The 14,277-nt window shown below is 42.0% G+C and overlaps 1 protein-coding gene across 24 annotated transcripts in view; it reads right to left on the minus strand.

Moving 5' to 3' along the window:
* The window catches only part of DYSF (dysferlin), a 203,813-nt gene that overhangs the window by 22,963 nt on the left and 166,573 nt on the right, over positions 1-14,277 (minus strand). For all 24 annotated transcript variants that reach the window (XR_014315085.1, XM_082744003.1, XM_082743990.1 and 21 more), the window contains 4 exons: positions 10,411-10,509; positions 3,035-3,163; positions 2,572-2,727; positions 918-1,009 (listed from right to left, as the gene is read on the minus strand). Coding sequence is in view for 23 of the 24 variants with exons in the window: in XM_082744003.1 (XP_082600129.1) it covers positions 918-1,009; positions 2,572-2,727; positions 3,035-3,163; positions 10,411-10,509 (476 nt within the window). In the remaining variant the exon portion in view is untranslated. The remainder of the gene's footprint in view (positions 1-917; positions 1,010-2,571; positions 2,728-3,034; positions 3,164-10,410; positions 10,510-14,277) is intronic.

Genomic DNA, 14,277 nt, shown 5'->3' on the forward strand with positions numbered 1-14,277 from the left:
CACCGCCACCCGCCACACACACCTGGACAGGCCCAGTCTGCTGCCGGGTCACCATGAACCAGCGGTGCTCACCAAAGGGACCCCTTCCCCACCTTCCCTCCCATCCCAGCTCATCGGGGGCTCATCACTGGCAGGACACAGGCAATTCTCCAGGCTGACCGGCTCCTCGCCACAGGCCTCAGTGCTCACAACCAACTCTACAGACACCGGCAACTCAGGATGCCTGGGAGCTCTGCCCACACAGGGGGTCCTGATTCTTCCTCCCCTTGTTCTTAGATGTCAAGAAGCATTTGACTCTCTTCCTTTGTGTACCCACCAGAGACTAACACACAGCAAAGAAAGATGACAATGACTAAACACAAACAACAAGGGATCCTGGAGAGCTCCTGGAGCTAAAAAGACATGAGTTGGGAAAAGGGGCCAAATCCTAATAAAGCCTAGAGCGTAGGAAATAGTAATGTGCCACTAGTGATGTTTTCATTTTGACAAAATGAACCGTGGGTAGGTAAGAGGGAAATGGAGTGTGAAGGGTATATGAGAATTGTGCTTTCTTTGCAGCTGTTCTGTAGATCAAAAATTATTCTGAAGTAAAAGTTAATCTAAAAAAAATACCAAAACAAACAAACAAACAAAAAAATGGAATAATTAACAAATACAGGCTCTGAGTTTCCACTGAGATTTCTGTTCTTTGAGGTAATTGTTTATGAGATTAAGCAGGAGCTCTGGCCAGAAGCCAGCCTTCCGCATCCTGTGAAAAGCTAGCCGAGCTTACAGCCCAATGGACGTGCAAGGTTAGGGACTCCAGCTTTGCCTCAGGAACCGAGCACTTCCGGGAGGCTGCCACCCCTCCCCCACCAGGCTGGGGGTTACCCAGGTTAGCACCTCTACCCCCCAGACCAGAGCTGTCCCCAACTTACTTTCCAAACACAGGCTCTAGGGTACAGGGAATGTAGTTATCCTGGTCACTCACTGATTTCTTCCCTATGGAGATCTTGACGTAAGGGTCACACTGAAGGAAGACACAGGAAGACTTCAGTGAATTCACTTCCCCAACACATCTCTGAAGGCTTCTTTGGTCCTAGGCCTTTCAGTGGGGGTAGGAGGCCAGCCATCGAGAAGCTGCCATCCTGCCATGTCCCACACACCACCACACCAGTTGGCCCTGACTTGGACTTCTAGCCATGGTCCAGCAGCAGAAATGGGGTACCTGAGTCCTCCGGACTCCCGAAGCACTGCCCCACTGGGACAAGGTGGGTGAGGGCAAGGCTCATATCCTCAGAAACACTACAGCCTGTATTACATATGTGACTGAGCCAGCCAGGGTCCTCTCTGGGACCTCTGCTTCAACAGATTGAAGGGAGAGAGATGGCCAGACTTCAGCAGCCCAACCTGGCCCAGGCTGGCCTTCCCCAGATGCCTCCAGGAGCAACTGCGACCAGAGACTTCTCAGGGTCAATCAAGGCATAAAGAAATATTAAAGTGTATGAATGGACCGTTGGCCATACCACATCTTGAAGGCCATAATGGTGCCTGGGCTGGGAATGGCTCTGTTCTGCCCTTTGACTTCTCAGCAGGGCAAGGCCAGCTATGACCTCTCACCTTGAAAAGCAGGGCTCCAGGGACAGGATAGCAGACCTCCACCCACAGACTCAAGGACACATGCTAGGCCTGCCCCCATCTCAGGGGATGAGAGAGAACCCAGCCCAGTCCCTCTGAAGTCCAGTCAACCCCACCTGTCCCTCTTCTTTCCTCTTTCTCTCTTTCTAATTTTTCTCTGCCCCTCCCCCACCCCCATCTCCTCAGTGCTCCAGACTCCTGCTCTCTGGCAAGTTCCCACTTTGCCTCAGAGCCGGGGACCAGAGTGAGGTGAGGAGGTACAAAATTTGTACATGTGTGCCTCAGGCACAAAGTTTGAGGGAGTGCCCCCAAAACTCAGTCAATGAAGATAAACAAATTTTAATGTAATATTTTAAAAATTGAAGTTGACACCAAACAGGCCCTGATGAACAAAATGTTTAATTTTAACCAAGGATAGGATCAGAATTACTGCTTCTCCCTTCTGCCTCAGGCTCTAGCATGGCTAGGCAACACACAGTTACTGAGCCGCTTCTCTCCTGCCCGCGCCCCCACCAGCGGAAGTCCAACCCCAGTCCACACCTTCCATGTCACTTCCTCTCGTGCCTCACCCTCGTGCCAAACAGTCTTCTCATAAACTCTTGCCAAGATTTTTGGCCCATCCTAAAAAAACCATATTCTTCTCTCGCCTAGCCTACCAGAGAATTTCTTCTCCCTCCTAGCCTACCAGAACTCCATCGATCCTTAAGAATCCTATCCCTCCGCCAAGCCTTCCTCATGATTGCCAAGCTTTGCACGACCCCGCCTTCCCTGACCTCCTAGAGCACTTGGCCCCTACCCGAACCACATCCAGTTGCCTCTCTCGGTGCTGGGTATGTGTGGCTGGTTTCCGCAGCTTTCTGTGAACTCCCTGAGGGAGAGCTGTGTCCAGATCCCGTAGCCCATTTGGGCCCCAGCCTGCCATTCCAGAAGAGCTGAGAGCTCCAGAAATGTTACCTTCCCATTGGGATCCTTGGGCTGCAGGCCAAATGCTCGGATGATATAGATGCGGACCAGGCACTCCTGAGGCCCCTGGGCGGTCAGCTGGTGGAACTGTCTCGGGGGCATGGGGACAGCCGGGTCTTCTGGGAGGGGGTAGATTTTGAAGAGGCCCTGGAAAGAATGAGGGGCCAACTTACTCATGATCATTATCAACACAACCACCATCATGACCCTTGCCATCATCTCTGCCAGAGTCAGCATGCCAGAGACCACCAAACCTACTGCCATCTCTTCACCACCATCAGATTCTACATCGATGGCGTCACCCACACAGTCACCATGTGCCAACATCAACACCATGGTCATTATCATGGTTACCACAGTAGCCCTGCTCCCAGCCCCTTCACTTATGATAGCTGCCACTTCACAGTTTCAGGCCTCCCGGGGGAGGAGGAGGGTCATGTCCTCAAGGACGTACCTTAAACTCCCCGATAACAGACGGGTCCTCCGTCTCCTCCTGAGTCTTGCCCCGGTAGAGCTTGAAGGTGTTGCAAAAGTCAGACAGGCCTTCAAAGGCCTCCACGTTCTCCAGTTGTGTGTCATAGACCTGCCACACATGGGGATGAGAAAAGGGGACGAAGGAAAGAGAAAGAAGAGGGCCAGCCAGGGAAGAGGAAACAGGACAGTATTCAAGTGACAATGGACAAAAAGTCCCAGAGAAGAAAAGGAAGGGAAAGACCATGTGCAAATTAAAGGAACAAAGACAGGTAGCAGAGGGGAAGAGGAGAGCAGCCAAGAACAGAGAGGACAGAGGAGGAAAGGTCACAGGCAGAGATTAAAAGGATGTGAAGTGTGGAGAGGAAAAGGAGAGGAGGGTGGGGACAAGAGGGACAGGAGAGGTGGGAAGAGGGCAAGACGTGTGTTCAGCACCATTAGGGAATGGTTTTCTGGCGAATGCAACATTTTAGGTCTCTAGGAGTCATCACGTACATGGCTAGTGATTTTTTTTTTTACAAGAATAAAATCAAACAAACAAATGAAAAGTTAACTGACATTTTACTTGAAGATCAAAACAGAACTCTGAAAAATTTATAGGTCTGTGTTTCAAGCCACAAATGTTCCCTGTCCAGGACGGCCGGGTGACCGTGGTACCAAACCCTGAGCTGTGAATGCCTTCTGAGCACCACTTTAAATTTGCAAACTCAACGTATCGATCCCCTTCCTCTCAAATAGCTGCTGACCTCTCTTTATTAGAGGCGTGCTTTGGAATTGCTTAGGCTTAACTAAAGCAGCAGTTTTCTATTATAGGTGATAAATGTGCCTAAGAGTGATATTAAAAACTTAATATACATGCTAAGTTGGTTACACTGAAACTAACAGCCAAGGCGAACCAGGCAAGTTCCCGTCTCATACTGCTAAGTATTATTCCTCTTTGAGGCCTAGCCCAGGTTCTGTCCCTTCCAAGAAACAATTAATGATGCAAGTGAGGCAGGTTCGTCATTAAAAATTAGAAAATATGAGTAAATACAAAGAAAAGATTATTATTGCCTTGCATTTGGATTCTCAAAAATAACGACTAGTTATTTGGTTACTATTTGATAGGTACCATTTTGAGTATGTTCTTGATCTGTTTATATCATTTAATCGTTTTAAAGGACAGTTCCTTCATTTGTCAGTTCTACCATTTCCTCTGCTCCAGTTCCTCATTTCCGCTTTTATTTTTATTATTTCATTCTTCTTTGTAACTTCTTTTTCATTACTCTTTGTAACTTCTCCAGTTAAAGCTTTATTTACTTTGCTCCCTCTATTCGGATAAGAAAAATGCTTATTGTTATGAAATTGTCTCCGCTTACTACTGTCTTGGCATGGACCCATCTGTTTTGATTCTAATGTTACCATATCCATTCTCTTGACATGCCACAATTACAGTTTTATTTTTATTCTTTGATCCAAGAGCTAGATGCTTGTTTTTCATTCTTTCATTTTATAAGACAAGCTTTTAAGGCTATAACCTTCCTCTGAATGCTGCTTTAGCTATAACTAGCAAGTTCTAATATGTAACGTTTTATCCTGCAATTTGGGGTTATGTTTTTTCTTTTGCCAAGAACTGTGAAAAGAGAGGTTTTGTTTTTTTGTTTTGTTTTGATTTTTTAATTGTCTAGATAGGAGAGAACTTTGGGGGTTTTTTACCTTGTTATTAAGTTCTCATTTCATGGCATAATAATAAAAAAAATATGGTCATTGGTAGGCCACTTTTTGAATTGTATTAATGTTCTCTTCAGGGCCTGTTAACATGGTCCATCTCTGGAATGATGCCAAAGGCTGTAGCTTCTGTTGTCAGGCTACAGGGTTCAGTCAGGTGAATAACTATGCTGCTTTTCTCTATCTTCTTAAGTTTGTGTTCCCTCGACCCTGACATTAAACAAGAGGAGAGAAAAAAATCTCCCCCTACCTGTTATTTCTTTCCTATATCTCCTGTAATTTCTGTTTTGTAAATATTGATGTGGTATTATTCAGCACATAGATATTCTCATAACTGTTATCTCCCAGAATTGCATGGTTTAATGCTATAAAGTGTCATTCTTTGTCTCATTTAAATAATTTGGGGGACCCAAATCTGTTCTCATCTAACAAGAAGATAGTAACTTCTGCTTTCTTTTCATTTGTATTTGCCAGGCACATATTTTTACAATCTTTCATTTTCAACCTTCATGAACCTATTTTGGAGTTAGATTTTGCTTTGAGATCGAATTTAAGTTTTGTAATTAATGAGTGAGTGATATGACATGCATTGATATAACAAATATGTGTGATCTGGTTTACATTTATATACATTTGATCTGTGAAATTTATAGTCAGAACATGTTTATAGTTACATTTTCCAATTTCATCGATTTTGTTTTACACCCTTGCCTGTGTGGTCTGTTTTCTCTCTGTGTGTGTATATGTGTGTGTGTTTCTGATGAGCTGAGTTCATATTCTAATGTTATTATAAATTTATATAAATGAGTAATTCTCTAAGTCCTGCATGTCTTTAGGGACAGTATTGAAGAGTTCTCTACTACAGCAATGATAAAATGATGAAATTTTATCTCCCTCCCACTCCCTCTCCCTCACTCAGTTTTAGACAGCATTGTCTTCCTTAATATTAACTCTGTACTATTTGTTTATAATTTGCTTATACTCCTCTTATTTGTTTTGCCAATTTTAAATACTGTCAACTCTATCTATTCCATAATATGGCAATTCATGTCCTTACTCCGTATCCCATCATCTTTCCTCCTTCTGTGCTTAATTTTTTTAAAGATTTTATTTACTTATTTGAGAGAAACAGCACGAGAAGAGGGGGAAAGGTAGAGGGAAAGGGAGAAGCAGACTCCCTGCTAAGCAAGAAGCCCGATGCAGGACTCGATCCCAGAACCCTGGGATCATGGCCTGAGCTGAAGGCTGACGCTTTACCGACTGAGCCACTCAGACATCCCTGTGCCTAATTTTTGCCAGTATTGTCACTTCCTCATTTTCACTGTGTATATTTATATTCTATCATATTACCCTAATCCTTCCATTTATTTTCATTGGAAGTCTAAGGGAAAATATGATCACAACCAGTCCCTTGGTTCTGGTTTTCCCAGTTATCTCCTAATTGACTAAGTTCGTTCCCTTGGAGCTCTTCAAGATGGGGGCATGGGACCTGTATCCCCAGTTCCTGAATATGCATGCTGTGTGTCTATAGCTGTTGTGCCTGAGTGGCAGCTGGGATGAATATAAATCCTGGGGCACCCTTTCCCTTTGATTTTCTTACACATGGTGCTTTACTGTCTTTGGGTATGAAATGTCATTGTGGAGAAACTGAAGCCAACTTGTATTATTTCCTATTTTAAATGACTTAATATTTGGGGAAAGAAGAAAGTATGACTACCCCAAAAATTCTTTAAATCTCAAGTCCAATAACATACACTAGGATCAGTCTCAGAGTTGACCATTCTGGGTTGATTTTCCCTGACACCCAGCAGACCTTATAGTATGTATATTCAGGTGGTCTTCTGACAATGCTGGTGACTTCCATTAAATGCTTCAATGTCTATTTGTTCTATTTCACCGTTTTGGTTGCCGTCCTCAGAGACTCCAATTATGCAAGTGTTGGATCTCCTTTCCCTGATCTGTCATTTTCTCTTTATTGTTTTATACCTCTGTTTTTTAATTTCCATATCATTTTGTTGAACTTCATCATTTCTGTCCTCTGACCCCTTCTTGTGTTTTCTAAAGTGGCCATTCTGCCTTGCACTCCTTCCAATTTCATGGGATCTCCTCCTTTCCGGAATCCTACTAGTCTCTTCTCATCTCATCATCCCTTGAATTCTTTCATTTCTACCTTGATTCTAACCGTCCCACCTCTGAAAAGTTCACAGTTAAGTATTTCATTTCATCTGCTCCTTGGCAAAATTTTTCTGGTGATATATATCCTCTTCTTGTGGCCAAATTTTGATTTATATTTTCTTTTTTTTAATGGCATTTTTGAATTAATGCCCTGATAGTTCTTTTATGATTACTTGTCACTAAATATGTTGAATTCTCCTAGCCCAGTTACTTCCTTTGTTCTGGCCACAGAGGAAGACTGCTTCCTGCAAATATAGCTCATCTCTTTGATTCTTGTGTGGCTCCACCTCTTTCACTTCTCTAAACTGGACCAGGTCTGAGAAGCATTTGTTGCCAGCCTGAACCTGAATCCAAAGTTCCCACATCCATTGTCATGGACAAGGTGGATCACTTTCTATCTTTCATGGGGAAACCTTGACTTCAGGAACTTTTTTAAAACTACTTATTATGAAAGTTTCCAAGCGCACACAAAAATAAAGGTGACATAATAAGCGCCCATGTGCCTATAACCTGTCTTCACTAATTCTCAACATTCTTCTATTAGGAAGAATGGGGTTTTCTGGGATCTGCTACCACTATGACCTTTCATCATTTTCTCTTCATTTACTGCCGAGTGGCTTCTACCCAATCTTGGTTGCCTTTGGACAGCCCTTGCATGTATTTTGGAGTCTGCGGGTTTTATTTGTTTCCAACTTTTACTGAAAATGGAGTTTGTGGGTTTGAATGATTTCCAGGAGAAAAGGGGAAAAATGCTGACTTATGCAGCCATGTTCATACTGGAAATCTCAATAAAATACTTTTTAAATTTCCAAGTGGTAGGTCTTTTTGCTTAAACTTTTGTTATTAATTTCTCATTTTATTGCATTTTAATCTGTCTTGTATGATTTCTGCTTTTGGTAATTTATTCCTAAACTAATATGTGATCAAATTTGGTAATATATTCTCTGAGCAATAGGAAAAATATATTCTTTTTTAAATTATTTTTATTCTCTATTTTAAAGCTACTTTTGATGTAGCTTAAAAAATATTTTACCTTGTTATTCAGACCTCTTATTTCTTTATTTACTTTCTGCTTCATCTGCCTAGGAGAGAGATGCATTAAAATCCCTAATGCAACTTTAATTTCTCTCATCTCTTCCTTTTATTTGTGTGAAGTATGAGTTTACATCTTCCTACCATTTTTGCTTTAAATATTTCTAAGCTTTATTGTCCTGTACAGTAATATTTGGGCATTTTCTCATTGAGATGTGTATCTTTTATTTATATAAAACATCCCATTTTGTTTCCTTTGCTTTTTAAATTATATCTGTTTCTCTTTTATTGGCATTTACCTTATTTTGTGTGCCAAAATATTTATTTTTTAGACATTCTAAGTTGTACTGTTTTAGACCTACCTCTTAAGAACAGTATAATGAATTTTTAATTTTATATAGTTTGAGAGTTCTTATCACTCAATAGAGAAGCTCAATACATTTCATTTATTAGGAAAACAAATATGTATTATTCTTTTTCTGTTGTGTTTTTCTATGGTTTCTGGTTTTTATGCTTTCTTGTTTATATCTTTTGTTTTTCTATCTTTTGCTACTGACACTGCAAGTTGCATATTTCCCCTAGGCTAGTAATTTCCAAAATCTGTTTTTTTTTTTTTCCCTCTACCCATTGTGTTCTCCATTCTCTCCATAATGCTACAGGCTATTTTTCAAAAAATCTTGGTGGTGGTGGTGGTGGTTTTCTTCTATTTACTTATCCTTAAAGGACCAATGTTCCTTCCAGGTCTGGTTTTTTTTTTCCCCCCAGAAACAGGTTGAATGCCTTTTTGTTTTGGACAGCCCATGTTCACTTGGACGCTGTCAGAGATCTCCTCAGAGAGGTCAGGCTGAAGGGCAGGATGCCAGTTCCATGTCCGGCATCTGAAGGAGCAGCAAGGGGGGGCCAGGGCCATGGGCCACACTGGCAAGAGTCCTCATTCTTGGTTTCTCTCATTTTCTGGCAAGGCCACACTATCACATGCCAGACCTAATGTGTCGGACCTTCTTCCTGGTACACAAGTTTAGTCTCTTTGCCCAGCCTCACACACCCAACTGCAAATCAACTAAGAACTTGCTGCCTAAGGTGGCCTGTGCCTTTGGGGCCACTGCTCTCCTCATTTCTGCACATCCAGGCCTCCAAACACAACTCACCTAGAGGCCCACAGTGCATCAGAGACAACTTTTACCACCTTGTAGAATTACCCTCCAGAGTGGCCAACCAAGGCTTTCAGCCAGAACAACCTGAAAGCCCAGACCACCCACCATTCCCACTGGCCTCAAATCCCATTCCACTGGTCCCCTTTGGGGTGCTCCTCGGGCCCCTCCTCTGCATCTAACAGCCTTTGCATACCTTCTCTAAACAGGCTTGCCAGATAAAGCAAGGTAAAATACAGGACACCCACTCAAATTTGAATTTCAAATAAATAACAAATAATTTCGTTACGTAAGTATGTCCCAGGCAATATCTGAGGCCTAAGACATACTTATCTAACAATTACAGAAAATACTTATACTAAAATATTATTTCTTATTTATCTGCAATTCAAGTGTAACTGAACATCCTGAACGTATCTGGCAACCTTCTCCATGACTCTTTACAACTCCTTTGGGGAGTAACTTTGAGTCACCTCTGGTTATCTTTTTTAAAAGCAGTCTACTTTTTAAAAAGCATAATTGTATTTGTGGAATTTCCTCAAAATACCAGAATTTGGCTGACTCATCCCTGGCTTAGTTTTTGTTTGGTTGGTTGGCTTTGGGGGGGAGGGGGGTTTCTTTTCTTTCCTTTTTTTCATGAAAGCAAAGTTTACCATATTTTTATATCTGCTAGGCAGTTTCTGTCCCAGATGTAGGGGCAGAGGAGTCAGAGCTACATTCTCAAACTGACTTCCCTTTTTATTTTAACACAGATTTTTTATTATAGAAAGTTCAAATAACTTTAAAAGAAAGGGAATAACCTAACAATTCCCATCTCCAGCTTTAACAAGTAGCCAGCTCCAAGCTTTAACAATTTTCAGTATTTTGCAATTTTCATAATTTTTAATATTTTGAAAATCTACCAGAGGGTCATTCACATGGACTATCTTCCCATTTATTTTTCTTTTCTTCCTTCCTTTCTTTTATTTTTTTTTAAAGCATTTTAAAACAAATCCCAGGCCAGGCATGATTTCACCCATAAACACCTCAGTATTTTCAACAATCTTCCAAAAATACTTTCTTGGTTACTGCAGCCCACGCTGACTTCTTGCTCTAAATTGGTGGGTGACCCTTCTCACCTCAATTAGCTCATCAGGATTCATCAGCTCCCCAGGCACCAAATGAGAAGATTCACACATGTATTCAAAGGAGGTGACATATGTGTACACATTTTGTCTCCCTGTGGCATCCCCGATGTCCCTTGTGTGTGCCCAGGGGCTATTAGACTGAAGGGCACACTGTGGAAAGGCCTCACCTTTAGAGTGTCAAAGCCCTTCTCCAAGTATGAGCCGCACTTCTCCCTCTCCCCTGTGGAGGCAAAGAATTTGCTCCACCAGTCGATGAACTCCTCCTCCTGAGTGGGTAGAAAGAAAGAGATCACTTCAGAAACAGAACTTGCCAAGTAAGGCCCTTCTGGACCAGGCACCTAGCAAGGCTGATGGGCCAGCACAGTCTTCAAAGCTCTCCTGTTGGGTGAGTTCAGGGGAGCAGACCCCTGGAACTCCCCACCCCTTTAGATGTAGGCTGCGCAGACCTGACCAGAAGAAAGGTTTGAACATCGGCTCTACCCTGAGAGGCAGAAGTTCCGGTCCTAGCTCTGCCCCCCATTCATTGTGTGATGCTGTTAAGTTCTCGGGCCTCCCTTCTCCTTTTTGAGCCCTGTGGTCCCCCTGCATTCCATGGATGTACCAAGGCTGAAATCAGAAGGTACATATGGTAACTCTTTGGGGGGAAATGTCAATAATGTGTTATTTATGAATACAATGCAGTAGACCCAGGAAAACTCAGACCCCAAAGAGCTATCCTGTCTCCCTAACCCCAGGGAGAGAAAAAAAAAAAAAATCAGAAATCAGAACTTAGCCTCCCCAGGGTCAGATCAAGGCAGAATCCCTGAAAATCAACAAATGCTTACAAAGGGCCCATTATGCAAAAGATACCATGCTACATGGGGGACATCAGGTAAAGAGACGTTTGTGATAACACATTCTCTGCCTAGTCCTTCCTCCACTTACTCAGATTTGTAGAAGACAGACAGGTCTCTTGGAGCACACACTGATCTCCTCACCTTCACACATCCTACACATGGTGTGTCTACAGGTCTTCTTATTTCTTTTGTCTAGAATGGTCCTCCAGCTCTGTCCTGTCTAGTTGTGGGTGTTCCATCACCCAGGGAGTCAGCAAGCTTCCTGAAGGCCGGATGGTCACTCTGCCTCAGGTCTCCCTCCAAACCCTCCCTAGGGCTGCGCACTCAGTCTGTGCCTGCCAATAACCATCAAAACTCACCCAATTAGTGAGAAAGGCCAAGGACTAGGTGTCAAGAAAGCTGATCTGGAACTTGCTTTTCCTCCTCTATGGGAAAGCGTGTGTTAGGAGATCTCCCAAAAGTCTGCTCTGAAACTATTAAATCAACTGAATGTCTGTCATGGAGTTTCTGGAAATGCTGGTGGCTCCCTTTAAACTAATGCTCAGTCCTTTGAACCCTGGCTTCTTAAGGGTGAGAACCAGCTGGAACCAAGCCAAGGGTACCTGAACCGACACAATGGGGAGAGGGTAGGATGAGGCTCTCAGAGTCTCCACCTATCCTGGCAGTGTGGTCCTAACACCCACATCGTGGCCAGAATGTGAACCCCAGACACACAGCACAGAGCACGGGTACCAGAGGAAGGCTGAATCTACACACAGTCATTGTCAGACCAACTTACCAGGAGGTTCTTCGGCAGCTAGAGGAGAGGAAAAGCCATTCAGATGGGTTAATATATAGTGTAGCAGAGCTTTCTGGCTTGCAACCCCTCTAGAAAAAGCCAGCACAGAGCAAGGCCAACGCTAGCCCTAAGCCCTAATGCTTTAAGATCAATTTAAAGAAAAAGATACCATGGGTGAATAAACATATGCAGGCATATATATCAAATGTGTAACACAGAAAAATATATTTACACAGACATGCCCAAGGGAGATGTTTATACTGTAATGCACATACACACCACAAGAGTACACACATAACACACAGGCACATACGTACACACAGAACTGTTAGACCAGAAGCCGGTTTAGATAATCCTCCTAAGTCTTCCTTCTCTTCCCCACCCTAGATACTTAAATATTTGAGTTTATGATCAGGCTCAGAGTCAGGCACAAATAGACACAATTTGTTATTCCAAAGAATAACAGAAGCACACTAATTGTGGGAGAGTTGTTACATTTCCCACAGTCTTGAAAAACCAAGCAAATGAAAAAGAAAAAAAGGAGTATGAAGACTGAGAATCTGAATAATACCACTAACAATGTCAATTAATAAGACAAACGTGTGATCCAACGACAGAAAATATACCTTCTTTTCCACCACCATCGAAGCACTTAGAAAAAAATTAAAAGCCACAAGCAGATCTCAATTAAGTCCAAGATAAACCTGTATCAGTCACATTCTCTGACCATAATGCAGTAAAGCTAGAAACTAATGAAAAATTTAAGGATTAAAATTCTCAAATTTTTAGAAATTTAAAGGCACACTTTTTAAACCCTCCTGGGTCAAAGAGAAAACCAATCTAAAATCACAGATACTTAGCTAATACCAACAGTGACAGGGCTCTGCCCCCAAATTTGTGGGTTAGAGCAAATTTGTCCTCAAAGGAAAAACATCAGTCTTAAGTGCTCTTGCTTTTATACAAAGGAATGAAAATAAATAATGATAGCTCAAGAAATTACAAAATGAAAAATAGAAAGACCATTGACAATGATGAGTAGAAATAAATACATTAGAAAGGAGAAGAGTAGTACAAATGATAATTAAATCTTAGAGCAAACCTTCAAAAGACCAATAAAATAAACATTTATCAAATCTAATATCTAGAAGCAGATACACCACTAGGAATGAGAAAGATCAAATAGAAATATATTATGGAGAGAATGAAAATATTCAGAGATTTACTACCACCTAATCAGTGACGAAATGGGAAATGCACATGAAGTGGGAAATCTTCTAGAAGAGTACAAATTCCCAAAATTGATTCAAAAGTAATAGAAAATGAAGAGATCAGTAATCCTGAAAGTGTAAGAGCTCTCAAAGAGGTACGTCCAACACAGACATCAGTCAGGATGCTTCCTTTGGAACAAAGTTCTAGCAGTCTCTCAAAGAATAAATCACTCTTTATTACATACACACACACACACACACACACACACACACATGTTAATCCCATTCCTGAACAGAGAAATTAAGATAATAATAGATTGTAGCAGATGCCCCATGGTCAAGCTGGATTATTCCAGAATGCAGGAGTGGCTCAGCATCACTGATTAAGGAGAAAAAACCCACATGATCATCTACAACAGAAATTTACAAACTATGGCTCACTGGCCAGCCACCTGCTTGTCTAATTTAAATACAGTCTGTGGTGGCTTTTCAGCTATAACAGCAGAGTTGAGTAGTTGAGACAGAGACCTTAAGTCCTCCAAACCTAATATATTTTCTCCCTGGCCCTTTAAGAAGAAAAAAAATTTGATTGATTGATTGAGGGTCGGGGGGACACCAGAGCTCTATCTCATGACCCTGAGATCACAACCTGAGATCAAGACCAAGAGTTCAATGCTTAACCAACTGTTCTACACAGGCACCTCTACTCTCTGGCCCTTTAAGAAAAGTTCTGCCACCCCTGATCTATAACATGCAAATAAGAAAGGGGGAGAAAGGAATGATAAAACTTTTCAGTTATTCCTAAATGAAACTCTCAGTTCATTCATTCCCATTCACTTACTCTCATTCTATTAAGAATAACAGGAAGCTTTCCTAGCATTAAAAAGGATATCTTAGAGTGATGTACAATGTTGTGCTACCAGAAATTCTCCCTTCTGGGCTTTTGCACATAGGGTTGCCTCTGCCAGTAATTTTCATGTGATGTGGATATAAAAAAGCAATAAATCAGGGTGATTTATTATTATTAGCAGAGTTCAAATCCTGCCACTCCTAGCTGTGCGACCTTAGATAACTACTTAACCTCTCTGTGCCTTAATAATCTGTAAAATGATCAAACAGTACCAATTTGATAGAGTTATGGTAAGAAATAAAGGAGTCAGTAAATATAAAGATTTTAAAATAGTACCTAGCACCTAAGTGCAATGTCAGTAT

Source organism: Mustela nivalis (genome assembly GCF_964662115.1).
Source record: "Mustela nivalis genome assembly, chromosome: 8".
NCBI lineage: Eukaryota > Metazoa > Chordata > Mammalia > Carnivora > Mustelidae > Mustela > Mustela nivalis.